Source organism: Oncorhynchus mykiss, chromosome 10 (assembly GCF_013265735.2).
Source record: "Oncorhynchus mykiss isolate Arlee chromosome 10, USDA_OmykA_1.1, whole genome shotgun sequence".
Lineage (NCBI taxonomy): Eukaryota > Metazoa > Chordata > Actinopteri > Salmoniformes > Salmonidae > Oncorhynchus > Oncorhynchus mykiss.
The window spans coordinates 71,487,268-71,510,462 of NC_048574.1; the positions used below are offsets into that span (position 1 = coordinate 71,487,268).

At 44.7% G+C, this 23,195-nt stretch overlaps 1 protein-coding gene across 1 annotated transcript in view; it reads right to left on the bottom strand.

The window, feature by feature from the left end:
* The window catches only part of LOC110515428 (max dimerization protein 4), a 39,218-nt gene that overhangs the window by 10,119 nt on the left and 5,904 nt on the right, over positions 1-23,195 (bottom strand). Inside the window, exon 3 of the mRNA XM_036933856.1 lies at positions 22,843-22,872. Within this exon, the coding sequence (XP_036789751.1) occupies positions 22,843-22,872 (30 nt within the window). The remainder of the gene's footprint in view (positions 1-22,842; positions 22,873-23,195) is intronic.

The window sequence follows — 23,195 nt, forward strand, 5'->3', positions numbered from 1 at the left end:
CTTCAAACAGCTGGAAATACAATATGTTTGGTTATAGAAAATATATTTCACAGCGGTTTAGATGGTACAATGATTCTCTACTCTATACTAGCTTGTTTTGTCACACTGACATTAGGCCAACCTATAGAATTTTTGCAACCAGGAAATGGCGGATGCATGTTTTAATCAACAGTTAAGTACAGATCGTACCTTAATGTATGTTACGGTCGGTCGTAAGCTTACAAATGACTTGGCCTATGTCCAGTCCCAAACCGGTCACGACATGGGCTACATATATCCAGGGCCTGACAGCCTGACACACTGACCTAAATATCACAGGGCCTATGGCTTTACTGTCTCCTCTACTCTCTCCAGGCTATATCTCCTCCTGCCAGACTCATGGCAACGCTGGCCAAGAAAAACCCACACAGGTGTTCTCAGAAAGACGTCGTAACGTGAGTCGACCACCCCCAAAACCAAAGAGCACATCACACGGCCAAGGCATCTTTAGAACCAAAATGGCCGCTCTGTGTGTATATTGTACTGCAGTGTACGATCTTCAGAGAGAAAAAACCATTGACCCAAGGGGCCCCAGATGCCAACGCCCCAAAATGACCCCCTAACCACAGTCCACCAGTCAACACAGAAAAGCACTCGATAATTTCATGACAGTCGTTTGAGTGGTGTGGTAGAATGAACAAATGTAAAAGTACTTGCCCCTACACTGGATATGGGCTGTGTCCGATAGTGTGGCGTGTTACTGCAGCAGAAGAGAACAGAAACCAGTTGCATGAGGTTTCTGCATGATGCAACTTGATGTAAACCTACTGTTATTGACACAACACTGGTTATGTCCTAGTGGGATCAGATCCTAGCACTCCTATCCTATACTACTCCTATAGTCAGGTTATGTCCTAGTGGGATCAGATCCTAGCACTCCTATCCTATACTACTCCTATAGTCAGGTTGTGTCCTAGTGGGATCAGATCCTAGCACTCCTATCCTATACTACTCCTATAGTCAGGTTATGTCCTAGTGGGATCAGATCCTCCACTCCAATCCTATACTACTCCTATAGTCAGGTTATGTCCTAGTGGGATCAGATCCTAGCACTCCTATCCTATACTACTCCTATAGTCAGGTTATGTCCTAGTAGGATCAGATCCTAGCACTCCTATCCTATACTACTCCTATAGTCAGGTTATGTCCTAGTGGGATCAGATCCTAGCACTCCTATCCTATACTACTCCTATAGTCAGGTTGTGTCCTAGTGGGATCAGATCCTAGCACTCCTATACTATACTACTCCTATAGTCAGGTTGTGTCCTAGTGGGATCAGATCCACCACTCCTATCATATACTACTCATATAGTCAGTTTGTGTCCTAGTGGGATCAGATCCTCCACTCCTATCCTATACTACTCCTATAGTCAGGTTGTGTCCTAGTGGGATCAGATCCTCCACTCCAATCCTATACTACTCCTATAGTCAGGTTGTGTCCTAGTGGGATCAGATCCACCACTCCTATCATATACTACTCATATAGTCAGTTTGTGTCCTAGTGGGATCAGATCCTAGCACCCCTATCCTATACTACTCCTATAGTCAGGTTATGTCCTAGTGGGATCAGATCCTCCACTCCAATCCTATACTACTCCTATAGTCAGGTTGTGTCCTAGTGGGATCAGATCCACCACTCCTATCATATACTACTCCTATAGTCAGGTTGTGTCCTAGTGGGATCAGATCCTCCACTCCAATCCTATACTACTCCTATAGTCAGGTTATGTCCTAGTGGGATCAGATCCACCACTCCTATCATATACTACTCCTATAGTCAGGTTGTGTCCTAGTGGGATCAGATCCTAGCACTCCTATCCTATACTACTCCTATAGTCAGGTTATGTCCTAGTGGGATCAGATCCTAGCACTCCTATCCTATACTACTTCTATAGTCAGGTTATGTCCTAGTGGGATCAGATCCACCACTCCTATCATATACTACTCATATAGTCAGTTTGTGTCCTAGTGGGATCAGATCCTAGCACCCCTATCCTATACTACTCCTATAGTCAGGTTATGTCCTAGTGGGATCAGATCCTCCACTCCAATCCTATACTACTCCTATAGTCAGGTTGTGTCCTAGTGGGATCAGATCCACCACTCCTATCATATACTACTCCTATAGTCAGGTTGTGTCCTAGTGGGATCAGATCCTCCACTCCAATCCTATACTACTCCTATAGTCAGGTTATGTCCTAGTGGGATCAGATCCACCACTCCTATCATATACTACTCCTATAGTCAGGTTGTGTCCTAGTGGGATCAGATCCTAGCACTCCTATCCTATACTACTCCTATAGTCAGGTTATGTCCTAGTGGGATCAGATCCTAGCACTCCTATCCTATACTACTTCTATAGTCAGGTTATGTCCTAGTGGGATCAGATCCTCCACTCCTATCCTATACTACTCCTATAGTCAGGTTGTGTAACTCTTTTCATAGCTACTTTTATCCCATTTTGTCCAAAAAGGGGCTTTAAAATATATAGACTTGTATATAGACTTTTCTACTGTGTTATTGACTGTATGTTTGTTTATTCCATGTGTAACTATGTGTTGTTTGTGTTGCACTGCTTTGCTTTATCTTGGCCAGGTTGTAAATGAGAACTTGTTCTCAACTGGCCTACCTGGTTAAACAGAGGTGAAATAAAAAATAAATAAAAAGCCTTCTGTTTTCTAGGATAATGCATGAAGCCTTTCTTTGTCCTAGCTAGGCTTCCTTCCTTCCTCTCCTCCAGCTCCAGGCTTCTCTCCACGTGAACAGTAAACTGGTTCTAACTGCAGACTGCCTCCAGTCTGTCCTCAGGTCATCCCTCCATTACAATCAGTCTAATCACAGACAGGCTGCTAGCTCTCTGGCTGAGGAGCCCAGCACACCTGGGTCTGTTGTGAACACGCACACACAGCTGCATGTACACACACAAGCAAACACACACTCACACACATGAACACTTGCAAACACACACACACACACACACACACACACACACACACACACACACACACACACACACACGGGGTCCTTGTACTTATCCCAAGCTAGTTGTTTCTTTTTCACGGCAGGGCGTTGCCTGTGTTCTATAGGAAGAGAGACCCTCTTCCTCCCAGCCCACTACATTAGGAGGTCAGTATAAGACCCAGACAACAGAAGGTGAACCGTTAGACTAGCAGCCATCTTCTCTCCCCAACATCAAACATCGTTATTCCCCTCTAACCTCAATTAGAATGGCACCTTTCACTTCAGTGTGTTTAATCACTGTGGTCTTCAGAAAAACGTACAGCTTTTCTATAAAAATAGTAGAGCAAAAACATCTTGCAGGTGCAGACAGGAATTCAGCTGAAAACGAGGGCCGTGTGAAAGTGCTCCAGAGCTTTCATTCCTATTTCTCCCAAGGGGGCACCTACCCCCCCTCGTCTCCCCCCACCCCCCTAATACGTTACCCCACCCTGGCTGCCAACACCAACACACCCTCCTCACCCTCCACCCCACAGGAGAACAAGTGTCTTCAGAGGAGGATCAGGGGTGGGGGCCTCCACCCCACCACCTCCAACCTGCCCCACTCTCCCCACTCCCCAGCCCACATGAAGCAGCTGGACCCAGGCCAGGGGAGGCCAGAGGAAGCGGGCAGGAAGGAGGCCGAGGGCCGTGGCTGGGGTCCGATCTGGTGGTGGAAGACTACTTTCTCCTCTGGCTGGAAACATCCGCTCAGTGTGCTCAGCTGCACTAGGCAGGGCTCAGCGAGCACATCATCCGAGCGTAACCCGAGCCAATGGGCGACCATCTTGGCTCTATGAAAAAAAAAAAATTAGGCGTAGCCCCTCCATAGTCCCCAATTTCCCTCCTCCACTCCTCCTCTGGAGATTTACCACTGTTTATTTACCTGGAGTCAGTTCCAGATCCACACCTGCACAGAGACCTGGTCTTTAGTATCCTAACTGTCCTGAGTGATCTGACCTGAAACCAGGTTCTGTTTATCACAACAGCAGTGAAACAGAGTTCTGTTTGGCCACCTCATACCAGGTAAACACAGACCTAGCTCGGAGGGGGAGAGAAACATCTGTAAAGTATTTTAGGATGAGATGATGGATGGAGTTTGCCGTTATGTCATTCTCCAATAAATGTTTCATTTTATCCCCCCCCCCATTTTAAAAAGTAGATGATTATTCGATTTGACTTTCCCTCCCTCTCTTTCTGACCCAAACCTTGCATGTCAGAGGCTATGAACCAGTTGTTCTCATGCCTGGTCACCTCGCTCCAGAAATCTCTTAGTGTGTGTGTGTGTGTGTGTGTCCCTCCCTGACAGATCCTTGCTGCTACGTACTTCTGTTTGTTATTAAACCAGAACCTGGTCACTCAATATTTATCAAGATTGCCTGGCTGACACACACATACACACACACACACACACACACACACACACACACACACACACACACACACACACACACACACACACAATAGTGTCCTTGAAAAGGGATGCCCATTTCATTCTGTTCCCGATACACAACGTTGAGACCGAGCTACTTCACATTTCTCATTCCAATTCATCAGGGTGGGTTGAAAATAGTATCCCCTTTTATGTTCCTGTGAATAGGAACCTTTGATGATCCAGACAGCAGACATGACAGAGAACTGGTTGATCTGAACACACTATAAGGTGCTCATATTTACCTATGGTCAAACCGGTCTGGGAACACTTCCCCCTAACGACCCGTATGAATGGAAACACATCAAGGTATGGTAGCATACAGACACGGCTGTATTAACATCAGAAACATATATATATATATATATATAGCTACATAGAGACATATATCTATCTATGTCTAAATATCTATGGTTGACATTATAGTGAGTCTAAGGGCTTGTGACATAAGGCTCTAATATGGATTATAAATACTCATAAATGGTTATTAGCCTCCAGGCAGTGCTGTAGGTCTATGGAATAGACTATAGTCCCTCTACTGTTGGGCCCTGGTGGATTGTAAGGGTTTGAGGTAACAAGACTGTAAAGCTGGCTCTCTGGACTGTTGTGACCGCGAGAGGCGCGGCCCATTCACGGTCACGTCCAAGAGGAAGCCACCTGACCGCTGTCATTGGCTGCCGAGATTGGGCTCAGTCGGGTGGTTCATTTTGTGAATTACTCTGATTTTTTTTTACTAAACCCTTCCGTCCACACACACACACACACACACACACACACACACTCACTCACTCACTCACTCACTCACTCACTCACTCACTCACTCACTCACTCACACACTCACACACTCACACACACACACACACACACACACACACTTAAAGGCTTAATGCCAAACACAAAGCAAAGGCTTAATGCCAAACACAAAGCACTCACTGGGAAAAGCGATCCCCAACTCCCTTCCTTCAGAACACTGTGTCCACATTCTAATCAGTCCTACTTAACATAACCCACTCCCCTAACCCTCTCACTTTGCTTTGCTTGCTTTACGTTATGTCTTTTTGAATGACAACAGCCCATAAATACACACACACACATACACACACCGACCCGTGGATGCGGAGGAATGAGCAGCACGCCTGCGCCTGGCGCTGGATCAAGCCTGTTCGTTCTAGTAAAGGTCAGGGGTCGGCAGAAACACACTGCTGCGATGTTTCCCCTCGCTCGCCAGGCCAACTCGGTTCGTCATGTTTGGCCTGGAAGGAGAAGAACCCACCCTGCCGTGCCTGACACGCTTGTTTTGACTTCAGAACAGAGGCCGAGAGAGACGTCCACATTGTTCAAAGAATAAGAGAGGAGGAGAAAGACGTGAGCTAAATGTCCAGTACAGGAGGGAACATAGTCTGACTGGTCCTGGAAAACATACTCCGTCATCCTCTTTGTTTCTAATTCTGACCACTTCAACTCAAAACAGAACCCCTGGTTCATCTGCTGACAAAAATGGAAGCCTCATTCCCTTTAAATTGATACTAAGCTGTTTACCAGATATGGGTCATGACATTACGACACACTCCGGGAAAAAAAACCCTCTTAAAAGCTTCATTTAAAAGCCGAAAACGTTTAACCTAAGTAGTTCTAAATGCCCCCACGGTGTTAGCCTACTCTACTTCAAGTAGTGTAAGTGGTGTAAGTGGGCCTGAGCTGGATCGCCTGTATCGTATCGCCACGGTGGGTTTATGGAATTTTGGGGTTGCCAAGTATGGTGAATGGTTCCACATCTGGCAACCAGACAGACAGACTGAAGGGGGGAGGGAGAGGGGACGGAGAGAGAGAGGGAGAGAGAGGGAAAGAGGGGAGAGAGAGTGAAGGAGAGAGAGAGACAGGGGTCTAAAGGAGAGAGAAAAGGAGAGAGAAAAGGAGAGAAGAGGGGAAGTGGGACAAGAAAGAAGAGATCCAGTCCCAGCCTGGGGGCTAGCAGACACAGAACACAACACAGAACACAGCCCTCCTCTCCTCATCAGTCCCTCTCTCTGTCACCCTCTGGTCCTCAGCCCCTGCCCAGGCACACATGTTTACATTAACGAGAAAGAAGAGATCTGATGGGCCGACCGCACCGTCCTCAAAAACAGCGGAACGGAGAGAAAAACAAGAAAAGAGAGACAGTCGTCCCATGTGAACGTGTCTTTGTGGTGAGACACAGCCCACGCCATCAGTGGTGTAGTGGAGGGCAGACGTAAGTAAACATGGGTTCCACACTTGTTTCTTTTGCTTGACAGTTTACACATTGAAAGTACAGGGTGTGTTGCTTTACTCACCACCACTGGCGATAAGAGTTTACCCATCAACTTTTTTACCACAACATCACTGCACGCAATGTACTGTATGATAATAGAGAGAAAGGAAAGAGAGAGAGAGATAGAGGGAGAAAGAGGGGAGATAGATAGATAGAGAGGGGAGAGAGAGTGAGAGAGTGAGAGAGAAAGAGAGAGATAGATAGAGGGGAGAGAGAGAGCGGGAGATGGAGAGGGATAGATAGAGAGAGAGAGAGAGAGCGAGAGAGAGAGAGAGAGAGAGAGAGAGAAAGAGGGGAGAGAGAGAGAGGGGGAGAGAGAGAGAGAGAGGGGGGAGAAAGAGAGAGTGGGAGATAGAGAGAGAGAGAGAGAGAGAGAAAGAGAAAGACAGGCGAGAGCGATAGAGAGGGGGGTCTAAAGGAGAGAGAGAGAAAGAGAAAGAAAGAGAAATGGAGAAGGAGAGAGATAAAAGACAGGCAGACAGAGGGAGATGATTTCCTTTCAGATATGAAATGTCAGTTCTCTGGAACAGACAGTCAGGCTTTATTTGTTTTCTGTCAGCGAGGACGACACACCCACTGTGAGAATGTATGCGTGTGTGTGTGTGTGTGTGTGTGTGTGTGTGTGTGTGTGTGTGTGTGTGGAGTGTTTGGTGACAACTGTGCGAGGCGAGACAGAGACACAATAGGCCCCATCAACACACACACACACACACACACAGACCTGGCCACAGAAACAAGGGCTATGAGTCACGAGGCTCCGTCTTTAGCACGCAAGCGACTGAAACCTGCGTCAACACAGCAACTTAGCAAAACAACACAGTGTACGCCAAGGAGTGAGTGACACGGTCAACGTGGCTAGCTGAATTAGCCTACTTCAGCAGGAAATGCCTAAGTCTCCACACACATTTTGATTTGTCTCTGTTGCCATAGAAAACAACAGGTTTATTGTTGTTCAGTTGTTGGTAGTATTTTCATGTCTAACTGGAATTTCCATGTCTATTGGAATGCCTTGTTGCGATTGGTTTCGTTTGTCTCTTTCCAAAACTGAAACTAGCCCTGGGGTGACTGAAACTAGCCCTGGGGTGACTGAAACTAGCCCCGGGGTGACTTAAACTAGCCCCGGGGTGACTTAAACTAGCCCCGGGGTGACTGAAACTAGCCCCGGGGTGACTGAAACTAGCCCCGGGGTGACTGAAACTAGCCCTGGGGTGACTGAAACTAGCCCGGGGGTGACTGAAACTAGCCCTGGGGTGACTGAAACTAGCCCGGGGGTGACTGAAACTAAAGCACGTCAGATTAAAAACACCTTTGATTCAACATGCGCTGTATATACAAAGGTACGTGGACACCCCTTCAAATAAGTGGATGAGATGTTCGACGAGCAAGTGTCCACATACTTGTTGGTCATGTAGTGTACCTCTGTCGCGTACAAAGCAGACGTAGTGTACAAAGCGCCAAAAAAGAAGAACGAGTGAGAATAGAGAATAGGAAACGAGTGAGAATAGAGAATAGGAAACGAGTGAGAATAGAGAATAGGAAACGAGTGAGAATAGAGAATAGGAAACAAGTGAGAATAAAGGAGTGTGAGAAGTCAAATGTCAGTTTGGAGATCGACCACCAGTTGTGTTCGATGAAGTGATGTGGTTCAAATCAAATCAAATGCTATTGGTCGCATGTTCACATAGTTAGCGGTTGTTGTTGTAAGCTTAGCGAAATGCTTGTCTGTAGTGAAATGCTTGTGTTCCTAGCTCCAACGGTGCAGTAGTATCTAACAAAACACACATCTAAAAGTTAAAGAATGGTTTGGTGTGCATCTCTGTATCATTTCAAAGTCAGGAGCGCCCAAACTAAATATGCACGTTTTCCAAAGCTGTAACAACAGTCTGTAATGTCATTATACAAGAAGTGCAAGGAAACGCTCGAAATGTCCCTTCTGTCCTGAGTTGCATGACAGCTAAGGTTGGAGTCGGACAGACAGACAGACTAGTGGGGACACTAGTGGGGACACAAGTTCCACCTAGGGACACGGTGAAATGGGCCTACAGGTCTGCATACACACTGTACCGATGTCAATGATTAACACACAATAACACATAACCCACTGGCACAAACCACCAATTCTCTCCTCTCCTCAGCGTCAGTATAAGAATGGGTTTCTGAGAAAGAGGTGGTGGGGGTTCCATGTATATTATATCATCGGACTAGTATTGTGTGGGTTGCACAATGGGTACACAATCTCCTACGATGTCACGCAGAGGCAGAGAGAGAGAGCAAGAGAGGGGTAGAGAGAGAGAGAGATAGAGAGGGTAGAAAGAGAGGGGATAGAGAGAGAGAAAGCTAGAGAGAGAGAAAGAGGGGGTAGAGAGAGAGAGAGAGAGAGAAAGAGGGGGTAGAGAGAGAGAAAGAGAAAGGTAGAGAGAGAGAGAGAGAGGGGGTAGAAATAGAGGGGGTAGAGAGAGAGAAAGAGAGGGGTAGAGAAAGAGGGGGTAGAGAGAGTGAGAGAGAAAGAGAGGGGTAGAGAGAGAGAAAGAGGGGGTAGAGAGAGTGAGAGAGAAAGAGAGGGGTAGAGAGAGAGAAAGAGGGGGTAGAGAGAGAGAAAGAGGGGGTAGAGAGAGTGAGAGAGAAAGAGAGGGGGTAGAGAGAGAGAGAGAGAGAGAGGGGTAGAAATAGAGGGGGTAGAGAGAGAGAAAGAGAGGGGGTAGAGAGAGAGAGAGAGAGAGAGAGAGGGGGTAGAAATAGAGGGGGTAGAGAGAGAGAAAGAGAGGGGGTAGAAATAGAGGGGGTAGAGAGAGAGAGAGAGAGAGAGAGAGAGAGGGGGTAGAAATAGAGGGGGTAGAGAGAGAGAAAGAGAGGGGTAGAGAGAGAATGCAGACTGTTTTACTTTCTTTCCTCTGAATCTCAACACCCAGAATCAAACCTTGTGTACATGGAAAAAAAAGACTATCTGAAAGGGAATTCAAATTCAGTTGTGTGTGTTGTGTGTGCACAACACCATGCATCAAATGAACTCTTCAAACAAACCTCTCTCTAGGTGTAGCTAGCCATCCACTTTCCCAAACCAAATCAACTCCAGTCTCTTCTCTCTCTAGCTGTAGCTAGCCATCTACTTTCCCAAACCAAATCAACTCCAGTCTTTTCTCTCTCTAGCTGTAGCTAGCCATCCACTTTCCCAAACCAAATCAACTCCAGTCTCTTCTCTCTCTAGCTGTAGCTAGCCATCTACTTTCCCAAACCAAATCAACTCCAGTCTCTTCTCTCTCTAGCTGTAGCTAGCCATCCACTTTCCCAGACCAAAACAACTCCAGTCTCTTCTCTCTCTAGCTGTAGCTAGCCATCTACTTTCCCAGACCAAAACAACTCCAGTCTCTTCTCTCTCTAGCTGTAGCTAGCCATCTACTTTCCCAGACCAAAACAACTCCAGTCTCTTCTCTCCCTAGCTGTAGCTAGCCATCTACTTTCCCAAACCAAAACAACTCCATTCTTACATGAAGTGGTGACGTGGCTTTGCTAGCCTGCAGTACATTCTCCTAGTACTACTAGGACTATTTCTACTGCCTGCAAGCTGAGTGTGTCACCCTCCCCTTTCCCCCTACCCGCCTCTGTTACACAACTCAACATTCCACCGTATGTGTGTGTGTGAGTGTGTGTTACGTGCAGAGCTGACCTCATTTTCAATCTGCTCTACTCTGCTGTGCCCGACACACCAGCCACGTCCTCCAGTAGCAGTCGGGAGGCCCTTCCACCCTAACCTCCAGCGTCCTCCAGTAGAAGTCAGGGGGCCCTCCCACCATACCCTCCAGCGCCACAGAGGAATCCCCACAGCCCCCCATCCCCTCCACAACACAAACAACACCCATGCCTGCCTGACTTTCTAGGAATGGCAGAGTCAAGTCGGCCCAGCCTCGCTCGCTTTCTGTTCCTCACTTGTTTTGTGCTTCTGTACTCAGGGGCGCAGCTTTGGTTTTAGAAGTGGGGGGACATAACTTTTTTTTAATCTAGACGGATAAACACTCCAAACAGCCTACCCGACTGCTCGGAGGCGTCCACATGGTCCTAAAGCACACCGTTGCCTCGTTTTGTATCACATTTCAATGATAAAATCAGGGGTGGGGGAACAAAAATGCAATTTCAAAAAATGGTGAGTGAAAGTTGCGCCCCTGGTTGTCCTGTCGTATTTCACAACTCAAAGAACAGCCTTTATAGAAACAACATGCTATTCTTCTCTCTCTCAATACAATACATTGCAATACAATACAATACATTATAATACAATACATTACAATACAATACATTACAATACAATACATTGCAATACAATACTTTACAATACAATACATTACAATACAATACATTGCAATACAATACAATACATTACAATACAATACAATACAATACATTGCAATACGATACAACCAGAATCCATCTCTCTCTCTCTCCCTCTCTCTCTCCCTCTCTCTCTCTCCCCCTCTCTCTCTCTCTCTCTCTCTCTCCCTCTCTCTCTCTCTCTCCATCTCTCTATCCCTCTCTCTCTCTCCCCATCTCTTTCTCTCCCCATCTCTCTCTCTCCCCATCTCTCTCTCTCTCTCCATCTCTTTCTCTCTCTCTCTCCCTCTCTCTCTCTCTCGCTCTCTCTCCCCATCTCTCTCTCCCCATCTCTCTCTCTCCCCCTCTCTCTCTCCCTCTCTCTCTCCCCATCTCTCCCTCTCTCTCCCCATCTCTCTCTCTCTCTCCCTCTCTCTCTCTCCCTCTCTCTCTCTCCCTCTCCCCATCTCTCTCTCTCTCTCCCTCTCTCTCTCTCCCTCTCTCTCTCTCCCTCTCCCCATCTCTCTCTCTCCCCATCTCTCTCTCTCTCTCCATCTCTTTCTCTCTCTCTCTCCCTCTCCCTCTCTCTCTCTCCCTCTCCCCATCTCTCTCTCTCCCCATCTCTCTCTCCCTCTCTCTATCTCATGGCCACACAGCTCCATAGTCCACTCCAGGCACAGTGTGTGTTCATGACTTGTTAAAATCTATTTTTTTACGAGGGGCATCAGCTACTTTGCGTCAGTTGAAAATGATTTAGTGACAGAGGGAACTGAGCCCGGACCGACGACCTGAAGGCTTCAACACCTGATATGGTGTGACTACCTTCTCATTGAGATGTGGGTATAGGAGGGGTACACCTACATAGGTGTGAAGTGTGCATAACATAGACTACGTGAGCCTACACACATACTGTGAGACAGACACACACCACACATGGACATGAGCAAACACACACTAAAGCAGACATGTACCACATACACAACAAGCATGCTGACACACCCGGACATGGACACACATACACAACAAGCATGCTGACACACCCGGACATGGACACACATGTGAACACACACATACACATGTACGGTATTGTATTGTATTGCAATGTATTTTATTGGTTGTATTGTATTGCAATGTATTGTATTGTAATGTATTGTATTGTATTGTAATGTATTGTATTGCAATGTATTGTATTGTATTGTATTGTAATGTATTGTATTGTATTGCAATGTATTGTATTGTAATGTATTGTATTGTATTGTAATGTATTGTATTGTATTGCAATGTATTGTATTGTAATGTATTGTATTGTATTGCAATGTATTGTATTGTATTGTATTGTAATGTATTGTATTGTATTGCAATGTATTGTATTGTAATGTATTGTATTGTATTGCAATGTATTGTATTGTATTGTATTGTAATGTATTGTATTGTATTGCAATGTATTGTATTGTAATGTATTGTATTGTATTGCAATGTATTGTATTGTATTGTATTGTAATGTATTGTATTGTATTGCAATGTATTGTATTGTAATGTATTGTATTGTATTGTAATGTATTGTATTGTATTGTATTGTAATGTATTGTATTGTATTGTAATGTATTGTATTGTATTGCAATGTATTGTATTGTATTGTAATGTATTATATTGTATTGTATTGTATTGTAATGTATTGTATTGTATTGCAATGTATTGTATTGTATTGTATTGTATTGTATTGTATTGTATTGCATTGTATTGTATTGTAATGTATTGTATTGTAATGTATTGTATTGTATTGTAATGTATTGTATTGTATTGCAATGTATTGTATTGTAATGTATTGTATTGTATTGCAATGTATTGTATTGTATTGTATTGTATTGTATTGTATTGTAATGTATTGTATTGCAATGTGTTGTATTATATTGAATTGTATTGTAATGTATTGAATTGTATTGTATTGTAATGTATTATATTGTATTGTATTGTATTGTAATGTATTATATTGTAATGTATTGAATTGTATTGTATTATAATGTGTGGTATTGTATTGTATTGTAATGTGTTGTATTATATTGAATTGTATTGTAATGTGTTGTATTATATTGAATTGTATTGTAATGTATTGTATTATATTGAATTGTATTGTATTGTATTGTATTGACTTGTATTGTATTGTAATGTGTTGTATTATATTGAATTGTATTGTAATGTATTATATTGAATTGTATTGTAATGTATTATATTGTATTGTATTATATTGTAATGTATTGAATTGTATTGTATTGTAATGTGTGGTATTGTATTGTATTGTAATGTGTTGTATTATATTGAATTGTATTGTAATGTATTGCATTGAATCGTACTGTATTGTAGATGATTGAAGGTGTCCAGGTTACTGGCATGCATGTGAACCTACCTTCACACCTACTGTACATTTCCATGCACACCTATGATTAAGTCAACACACACACACACACGCAGGCGCACACACGCACACACACATTATGACAGTACAGTCCAGTAGACTGAGAGACTGACACGTGGCGTCTTCCGCCCCCATTATCCCCAATGAGTCACTGATCACTATTTAATTATGTGGAATGTTACAGAGCGACTTGGCAGCACGGCGTGACCAAGAACCATAAAGGTCAGAATCATAAAGGTCACATGTCCTCAACACAGAACATGCCTATCTACCTACTCAGGATTAATAAGTTATGAGAGAGAGAGAGAAAGAGAAAGAGAGAAATGGCTGGCAATAACAGAAGCACTGAAGATCACAATTATGTCCCGTCATCAATTCAATGTGGTGTTTCTGTGTCTATGACCTTAGGTATATGAGTACATGACCTTACAGTATATCATAGTTATAGTTAAAGACCCAACACAGACGTTTTTATATCAATATCAAGGACCTTTCTGCAATACATTTCAAATAAAATGGGCAAAATGGGCTTTTTAGCAACAAAAATAATTCTCAAGCAAGAATTTAGTCCGAGTGGGGAGGGGAAAACTGACAACGAGCTGTTATTGGTGGAGAGGTTTCCCCATGCAAACCTGCTGATTAGAAAAGCCTGTGTAGATTGTATTTTCACCCAGAAACTATCAAGAAATAAAATGTCTTCATACATTTACAGTGTTAGTTTCATCAGCTGTTGTACAATATGATATAAAACACCACAGGAAAAACTGAATTTTGACTGCACTGGGCCTTTAAAACCTCATCATGTCCAATATCACAGGCCTTCCATAGCCTGGGTCTTGTTCATTTGGGCATGGTAACCAAAAACGTTTGCAAAGTTTCTTATTGGACAAGTCCTGGTAGTCCTTCCCTGTTTCAGTATGTTTTTGTCTGTTCGCTGCCTAATGACCACAACCCTGTTGTCTTTGTATCAGATGACTTCCTCTCACTCAGATGCGAGATCCATTTCAGACAGGGCAAGCCAGCCAGGGACTCTCTCTCATACAGTTTCCTGTCACAAAAGAGTCAGCCCCCCTAACCCAAATAAAAGGTAGGAGGGAAGAAGGGAGGAGAGAGGCATTTTGGCAGAGAGAGTGAGGAGGGTCCACTGTGAGCAGGGGCTCTGTAGGTACCCCTCCTCCCCATCTGCTTTCATCCTCCTCTTTCCCTCAGCCTTCTGCTGACTCAGTAAGAGAGAGAGAGAGAGAGAGAGAGAGAGAGAGAGAGAAACAAAGTAAAAATAAAAAAAGAAAGAAAACAGAAGAAACAGATGTGGTCTCTTTGGAGAGAGAAGGAGAGAGAAGGAGAGAGAGGAGAGAGAGAAGGAGAGAGGGAAAGAGAGAGAGAATGAGAGAGAAGGATAGAGGGAAGGAGAGAGAAGGAGAGAGAAGGAGAGAGAGGAGAGAGAGAAGGAGAGAGAGAAGGAGAGAAAGAAGGACAGAGAGAAGGAGAGAGAGAAGGAGAGAGAGAAGGAGAGAAAGAAGGAGAGAGAGAAGGAGAGAGAGAATGAGAGAGAAGGATAGAGGGAAGGAGAGAGAAGGAGAGAGGGAAGGAGAGAGAAGGAGAGAGAGGAGAGAGAGAAGGAGAGAGAGAAGGAGAGAAAGAAGGACAGAGAGAAGGAGAGAGAGAAGGAGAGAGAGAAGGAGAGAAAGAAGGAGAGAGAGAAGGAGAGAGAGAAGGAGAGAGAGAAGGAGAGAAAGAAGGAGAGAGAGAAGGAGAGAGAGAAGGAGAGAAAGAAGGAGAGAGAGAAAGAGAAGGAGAGAGGGGAGCAGAAGAGGTGAAGTAACAGGCCTGCCCCCCCTCCCCCTCCCCTCCTCCCCTCCCCCTAACATCCAGTCTGACATATCACACACTACAGAGTGGTGTTTCTTTCTACACTGGCTCCAGCCCCAGCCAGGTCTGGCCTCTAGCTACAATGGGAGAACAGGTCCCAGGTCTGTTTGTATAGCCAACTCCTATGGTCGTTATCAAGCCCAACATATTATATTGCAGGAGTTGGCAATACAGCACAAACAGATTTGGGGCCAGGCTATAGAGGGGAAGTTCTGAATAAGATAAGTAAGGAGGACACTGTGATGATGAATGGAATCTGAGAGGAGATCAGACAGAGAGTAGTAAGGCCTATTAGCACGCACGCACGCACGCGCACACACACACACACACACACACACACACACACACACACACACACACACACACACACACACACACACACACACACACACACACACACACACACACACACACACACACACACACCTCCCTATGGTAATGACTGGTCTATTTATTTCCCTCCTGTCAGAACATTACTCAGTATAGTTAGTTGTGATTTTCCAAAAACCTTGTTACTGGTGAACTGACCAGCTGAATCCCAACACAGCAGAAAACATTGACTTAACTCAAAAGCAACATTGTTTTTCTCCATCTGTACATTACCGTCGGCCGTCTGGTATTTCCCCCTGGCCAACGAGAACACTTCAAAGAGGGCCACAATCAGAATCAGACCACATGTTATCAATATTAATAATCATTCATTCACTTATCTATTTCTATGACACTTTTCATGACAAGGACACTTTTAAAGTGCTTCATCACCAAACCATCAGCCAGATGTTTCTCTGAACTGAGTAACAGGCCAGATTGGTTTGTATTTAACTTCTAACCAATGCCTAGTCATAATTTTCTGTCAATGACTCACTTTACGTGAAACAGAGAGGGAGGGACACAAAACACCAGCTGACTGGCACCGGTAGGTAGACTGTCTCTGTCTACATTCTCTAGGACCAGAAATAGACCTGATGATCCTTTCTCAGATGAGGAAGGGCAAACATTCCACAGGACTCCTCCCAACATGACGGGATATGAATCTGATCACGAGCAGAGAGCAGCCATGTCAGATGGGCTTTTCCAGTTAGCAGGTGTGTGTGTGTGTGTGTGTGTGTGTGTGTGTGTGTGTGTGTGTGTGCAAGCCTATGATGTGGTGATGAAGGAAAAACTGGTTTCCTGGACCTTGCCTAGAAAAGGAAACTACTGGTAGTCAGTCTGAACAGGGCAAAGAGAGAGAGAGAGAGAGAGAGAGAGAGGGGGGGGGGGGTGGTAAAGAGAGAGAGAGAGAGAGAGAGAGAGAGAGGGGGGGGGTGGTAAAGAGACACAGAGAGAGAGAGAGAGAGAGAGAGAGGGGGGGTGGTAAAGAGACACAGAGAGAGAGAGAGAGAGAGAGAGAGAGCGAGAGAGAGAAAGAGAGCGAGAGAACGTCGCCAGGGAGCGATGTCAGAAATGGGAAGGAAGCCGATGGCAACAGAGGCCGACCGAGCAACCAACCACGCGGCAGCGCTGCGGTTAGGAGAGTAGCACACTAGTGTCATGCTGGTTACCAGCAGAGCAGTGGCCTGTGAGAAGATTACGGAAACAGCAGTGTCAGCCTGGAGACTTTTACCTACCTACCCATCTCCCCATATCTATCTATCTATCTATCTATCTATCTATCTATCTATCTATCTATCTATCTATCTATCTATCCTCACAGATAGATAGTGTCTGAAATGGCACATTATCCCCTATATAGAGTACTTGTTTTGACCAGAGCCCGATATGGCAGGTTTCAGGGCAGGGATGGGTTGTTGTGTGTCTGAGTGAGACTGTTCTGCTGTCACCCAGCCAACAGTGTCCTGGTAACAGCACAGACTGCATGGGCCTCCCTGTCACAGAGCCAGGGCACACACACACTCACACACGGAAGGAGTAGGGCAATGAAGAACAGCTTGTACCAGCTAGGAGTACAGGACAGACCAAAACATAAAGTAGTGTCTAAGCCTCTGTCCAAAATGGTAACGTATTCCCTTTATCATAGTCCACTACTTTTGGCCACACCCGAGACTCCCTATTCCCTATATAGTGCACTCATTTTGGCCCATAGGCAATAGGGTGCCATTACAGCCTCGCCCTAAGGGCGTGAGGGAGTGCGCACGGAGCTATGTGGGATACCGATACAGGGATTGTCTCAGATGAAGTCCCAGTCATACTGTCATTAAACGGGTTGGACCAGGATGACAGCTGAGAGGCTGAGCACTATAGGGCTCCTTCCACCGTGGGTCGACAGGGATCAGCCTCCCAGAGAGATCCACCAACACACAGAATCATTGAAAAGGTTCAGGATTAATCAAGCATTTGCTAAATTCCTTTGGCTATGGACTGGAATGAAAAAGAATTGTATTGTAGTTTTTTGCAAAACCCTCAAATAGGGTATCACCGTAACATCAACAAAGACACAGGAAATAGAGACACGACAATGCCTTGAGCCAACCGGCCCACAGTTTCACTACAATAATGGGCTATTGCAGCAGGGAGTAGGAAACTGAACCACCTCCATATTTTAACACCTATGCGTTCCCATAATGTAATTTGAGGACACAAGTCTGGACAGGGTTTGGGGATCCACGGAGCATTATGTTCTCGACGCATCGCAAACCCTCACACACACAACATCTCCCCTCTCCCTGAAAGCCTGTCATTACAGACACACACAGGCCTCTTTTCTCCCTGACATGGGAACAGGAAAACAAGGGAATCAAAAAATGAAGGGGGGAAAAAGGAGATTGTTATTGAAAGGAAATGAGGTTGAGTGAGCCAGAGTTGAGGCTTTGGGACGGCGACAGACGACATTTCAACGTTGTCTCGACGCTGTCCCCGATGCCTTCCCCCTGTGGGACACGGTGCCACAGCGCTGCCACAGCGTTGCAGGACGGTAGTTAGTCAACAGCGGCCAGCGACCCGCTACAAAAGAAAACAGCGGCGCCCCTTTATGACCCTGAGTTCACTTCTTCTTCTCTATGGCAACTGTCTCGTTGTGACAAGTGAGGTCGAAAGGCACCACAACTTTTAGTTGGCATTTGAATTATTTAAAGAGTGCTGTAGTTCTCCTTTTTGTTTTTAAGCCCAATGAACCCCTTCACCCAAGAGGACCTTCTATCTACAGACACCTGTCATTGTGAACCCCTTCACCCAAGAGGACCTTCTATCTACAGACACCTGTCATTGTGAACCCCTTCACCCAAGAGGACCTTCTATCTACAGACACCTGTCATTGTGAACCCCTTCACCCAAGAGGACCTTCTATCTACAGACACCTGTCATTGTTAACCCCTTCACCCAAGAGGACCTTCTATCTACAGACACCTGTCATTGTTAACCCCTTCACCCAAGAGGACCTTCTATCTACAGACACCTGTCATTGTGAACCCTGCACTGCCTCCCTTCCTTACCGTTTCTACAACTAAACCATGTTGGCAGTCTGCTACACAGGTTTTAAAACCCTCACTTAGAGAAAAGACAGCTGCAGTGTGCATTTCAAGTGGAAGTACCTAAATGACCATTCTTTAACCACTCAACCTCCTGTTCTAATCTATTGCATCAGTGACATTGAAGGTTGCATTCATAAACCTGGAAGTTCGTCACTTCAGCAAAACAAAAAAAAGACAACTTTTCAGAAACTCGTGGCCACATTTGATCGTAAGGGAAATGAGTACAGTGATTATGGAAGAGCTTACCAGCACTCACACATTTCAGCATGTGAAACTGACTGCAACTATCATTTCAGCACGTGAAACTGACTGCAACTATCATTTCAGCATGTGAAACTGACTGCAACTATCATTTCAGCATGTGAAACTGACTGCAACTATCATTTCAGCACGTGAAACTGACTGCAACTATCATTTCAGCACGTGAAACTGACTGCAACTATCATTTCAGCACGTGAAACTGACTGCAACTATCATTTCAGCACGTGAAACTGACTGCAACTATCATTTCAGCACGTGAAACTGACTGCAACTATCATTTCAGCATGTGAAACTGACTGCAACTATCATTTCAGCGCGTGAAACTGACTGCAACTATCATTTCAGCACATGAAACTGACTGCAACTATCATTTCAGCACGTGAAACTGACTGCAACTATCATTTCAGCACGTGAAACTGACTGCAACTATCATTTCAGCATGTGAAACTGACTGCAACTATCATTTCAGCATGTGAAACTGACTGCAACTATCATTTCAGCATGTGAAACTGACTGCAACTATCATTTCAGCACGTGAAACTGACTGCAACTATCATTTCAGCACGTGAAACTGACTGCAACTATCATTTCAGCATGTGAAACTGACTGCAACTATCATTTCAGCATGTGAAACTGACTGCAACTATCATTTCAGCATGTGAAACTGACTGCAACTATCATTTCAGCACGTGAAACTGACTGCAACTATCATTTCAGCACGTGAAACTGACTGCAACTATCATTTCAGCACGTGAAACTGACTGCAACTATCATTTCAGCACGTGAAACTGACTGCAACTATCATTTCAGCATGTGAAACTGACTGCAACTATCATTTCAGCATGTGAAACTGACTGCAACTATCATTTCAGCATGTGAAACTGACTGCAACTATCATTTCAGCACGTGAAACTGACTGCAACTATCATTTCAGCACGTGAAACTGACTGCAACTATCATTTCAGCACGTGAAACTGACTGCAACTATCATTTCAGCACGTGAAACTGACTGCAACTATCATTTCAGCACGTGAAACTGACTGCAACTATCATTTCAGCATGTGAAACTGACTGCAACTATCATTTCAGCGCGTGAAACTGACTGCAACTATCATTTCAGCACATGAAACTGACTGCAACTATCATTTCAGCACGTGAAACTGACTGCAACTATCATTTCAGCATGTGAAACTGACTGCAACTATCATTTCAGCATGTGAAACTGACTGCAACTATCATTTCAGCATGTGAAACTGACTGCAACTATCATTTCAGCATGTGAAACTGACTGCAACTATCATTTCAGCACGTGAAACTGACTGCAACTATCATTTCAGCATGTGAAACTGACTGCAACTATCATTTCAGCATGTGAAACTGACTGCAACTATCATTTCAGCACGTGAAACTGACTGCAACTATCATTTCAGCATGTGAAACTGACTGCAACTATCATTTCAGCATGTGAAACTGACTGCAACTATCATTTCAGCATGTGAAACTGACTGCAACTATCATTTCAGCATGTGAAACTGACTGCAACTATCATTTCAGCATGTGAAACTGACTGCAACTATCATTTCAGCACGTGAAACTGACTGCAACTATCATCATTTCAGCATGTGAAACTGACTGCAACTATCATTTCAGCATGTGAAACTGACTGCAACTATCATTTCAGCACGTGAAACTGACTGCAACTATCATTTCAGCATGTGAAACTGACTGCAACTATCATTTCAGCATGTGAAACTGACTGCAACTATCATTTCAGCATGTGAAACTGACTGCAACTATCATTTCAGCACGTGAAACTGACTGCAACTATCATTTCAGCATGTGAAACTGACTGCAACTATCATTTCAGCATGTGAAACTGACTGCAACTATCATTTCAGCATGTGAAACTGACTGCAACTATCATTTCAGCATGTGAAACTGACTGCAACTATCATTTCAGCATGTGAAACTGACTGCAACTATTTTAGTAACCCAACCCCACTGGATACAACCATGCAGTAATATCTCAACAACAAGAGACCTATACTCAGGTTCAGCTCCCTCTTTTTCTCCAGTAATATCTCAACAACAAGAGACCTATACTCAGGTTCAGCTCTCTCTCTCTCTGTGTTAGAGAGAGGAATATGTCTTTACATGTTTTTCACTGAGCTGTCGGCAGAGGTCAATTATTACTCGCTCACATTAGTCATGTTTTCTATTGGTCCTATCCTAAGCCCAGGCAGCAGTCAGTCAGTCTGTTTTCTATTGGTCCTATCCTAAGCCCAGGCAGCAGTCAGTCAGTCTGTTTTCTATTGGTCCTATCCTAAGCCCAGGCAGCAGTCAGTCAGTCTGTTTTCTATTGGTCCTATCCTAAGCCCAGGCAGCAGTCAGTCAGTCTGTTTTCTATTGGTCCTATCCTAAGCCCAGGCAGCAGTCAGTCAGTCTGTTTTCTATTGGTCCTATCCTAAGCCCAGGCAGCAGTCAGTCAGTCTGTTTTCTATATCGAACAGAAGAAACACCACACTACTAAATCAGCTGGGTCGGAGAAGACAAAAAACAAGGTCCAAAAACACACTATACTTTCTTTCATCTACTCTCCTCAAACATCCCTCTACATCCCTCACTTTGCAATATGACACTTTGTTGTACCATGCAGGCTCCAGTGTGTGTGTGTGTGTGTGTGTGTGTGTGTGTGTGTGTGTGTGTGTGTGTGTGTGTGTGTGTGTGTGTGTGTGTGTGTGTGTGTGAAAGAGAGAGAAAGAGTGAACCATAGGGAATGGGGGAAGAGATACGTATTAGACAGAGAGGGAGGGAGAGCGAGAGAGAGAGAGAGATAGATAGAAAGGTGCAATGCATTCTGGGACGTGAGTGGGCGACTCAACAGGCCTAGCTGAGAGACATGACAGGCGAGGCCTCCTTCCCCTCCTTTCACCACCCGCCACTGGATTATCACATTAATGGCAGGATTCCCCTGCCATACATGGTAACAAGTTTCTCCCTATGAACAGACACGGAGGGACAGACAAATCTAACACAAAGTCTAGGTTGAGGTTGCCTTGGAAATCTGATTATTATCCGTCTGCCCAAGGCTCCTCATCGTTGATGCGCTTTTATCTTTTATCCGAGGTGGTGGAGCGAGAGAGGTGAAGGGAGGGGACTGCGCGAACAAGTGGCCGGACATTTTGATATTTTCAGTCCACTATGTGCTTTTTAAACTTCAGCTCCACAAGAATACATCTGACATTTACCAACAGTCCTCACCCCATCACCTCTTGTTTATTAGGGAACAGGGAGTCCTTCCAAGCAAACCATGGGACTGTCTGCACGAGAGACATACAGTTCATCCAGGGAAATGAACAAGAGAGACAGAGGGGGAGGAAGGAGGGTGGGGAAGGTTGAAGCCTGCTCTCAGATCTGTTTGTGTTGTATAGCAGAGTCTAAATGACCTATAGGACTTAGCTATAAACTGAAGAGAACTGGCCACCCCTCAGAGCCTGGTTCCTCTCTAGGTTTCTTCCTAGGTTCCTTACTTTCTAGGGAGTTTTTCCTAGCCACCATGCTTCTACATCTCCATTGCTTGCTGTTTTCAGGATTTTGGCTGGGTTTCTGTATAAGCACTTTGTGACATCTGCGGATGTAAAAAGGGCTTTATAAATAAATGTGATTGATTGATCTGGGATCAGGCTAGCGCTGAGTCTAATAGACCTATAGGAATAGGCTATGAACTGATCTGGGACCAGGCTATATAGCACAGTGTTGTCTGTCATCTTACCTGTGTTTCTCCAGCTCGTTGTGTGACGATCTGAAAGGGCAAATAAACAGAGACATGGATGAGTACCTTAGGAACTGATAGTTACACTCTGTAGTTACTCTGTAGTAACACTCTGTAGTTACTCTGTAGTTACACTTTGTAGTTACTCTGTAGTTACACTCTGTAGTAACACTCTATAGTTACTCTGTAGTTACACTCTGTAGTAACATTCTGTAGTAACCCTCTGTAGTTACACTGTAGTTACACTCTGTAGTTACTCTGTAGTAACACTCTGTAGTAACACTCTGTAGTTACACTCTGTAGTTACTCTGTAGTTACTCTGTAGTTACACTCTGTAGTTACTCTGTAGTTAC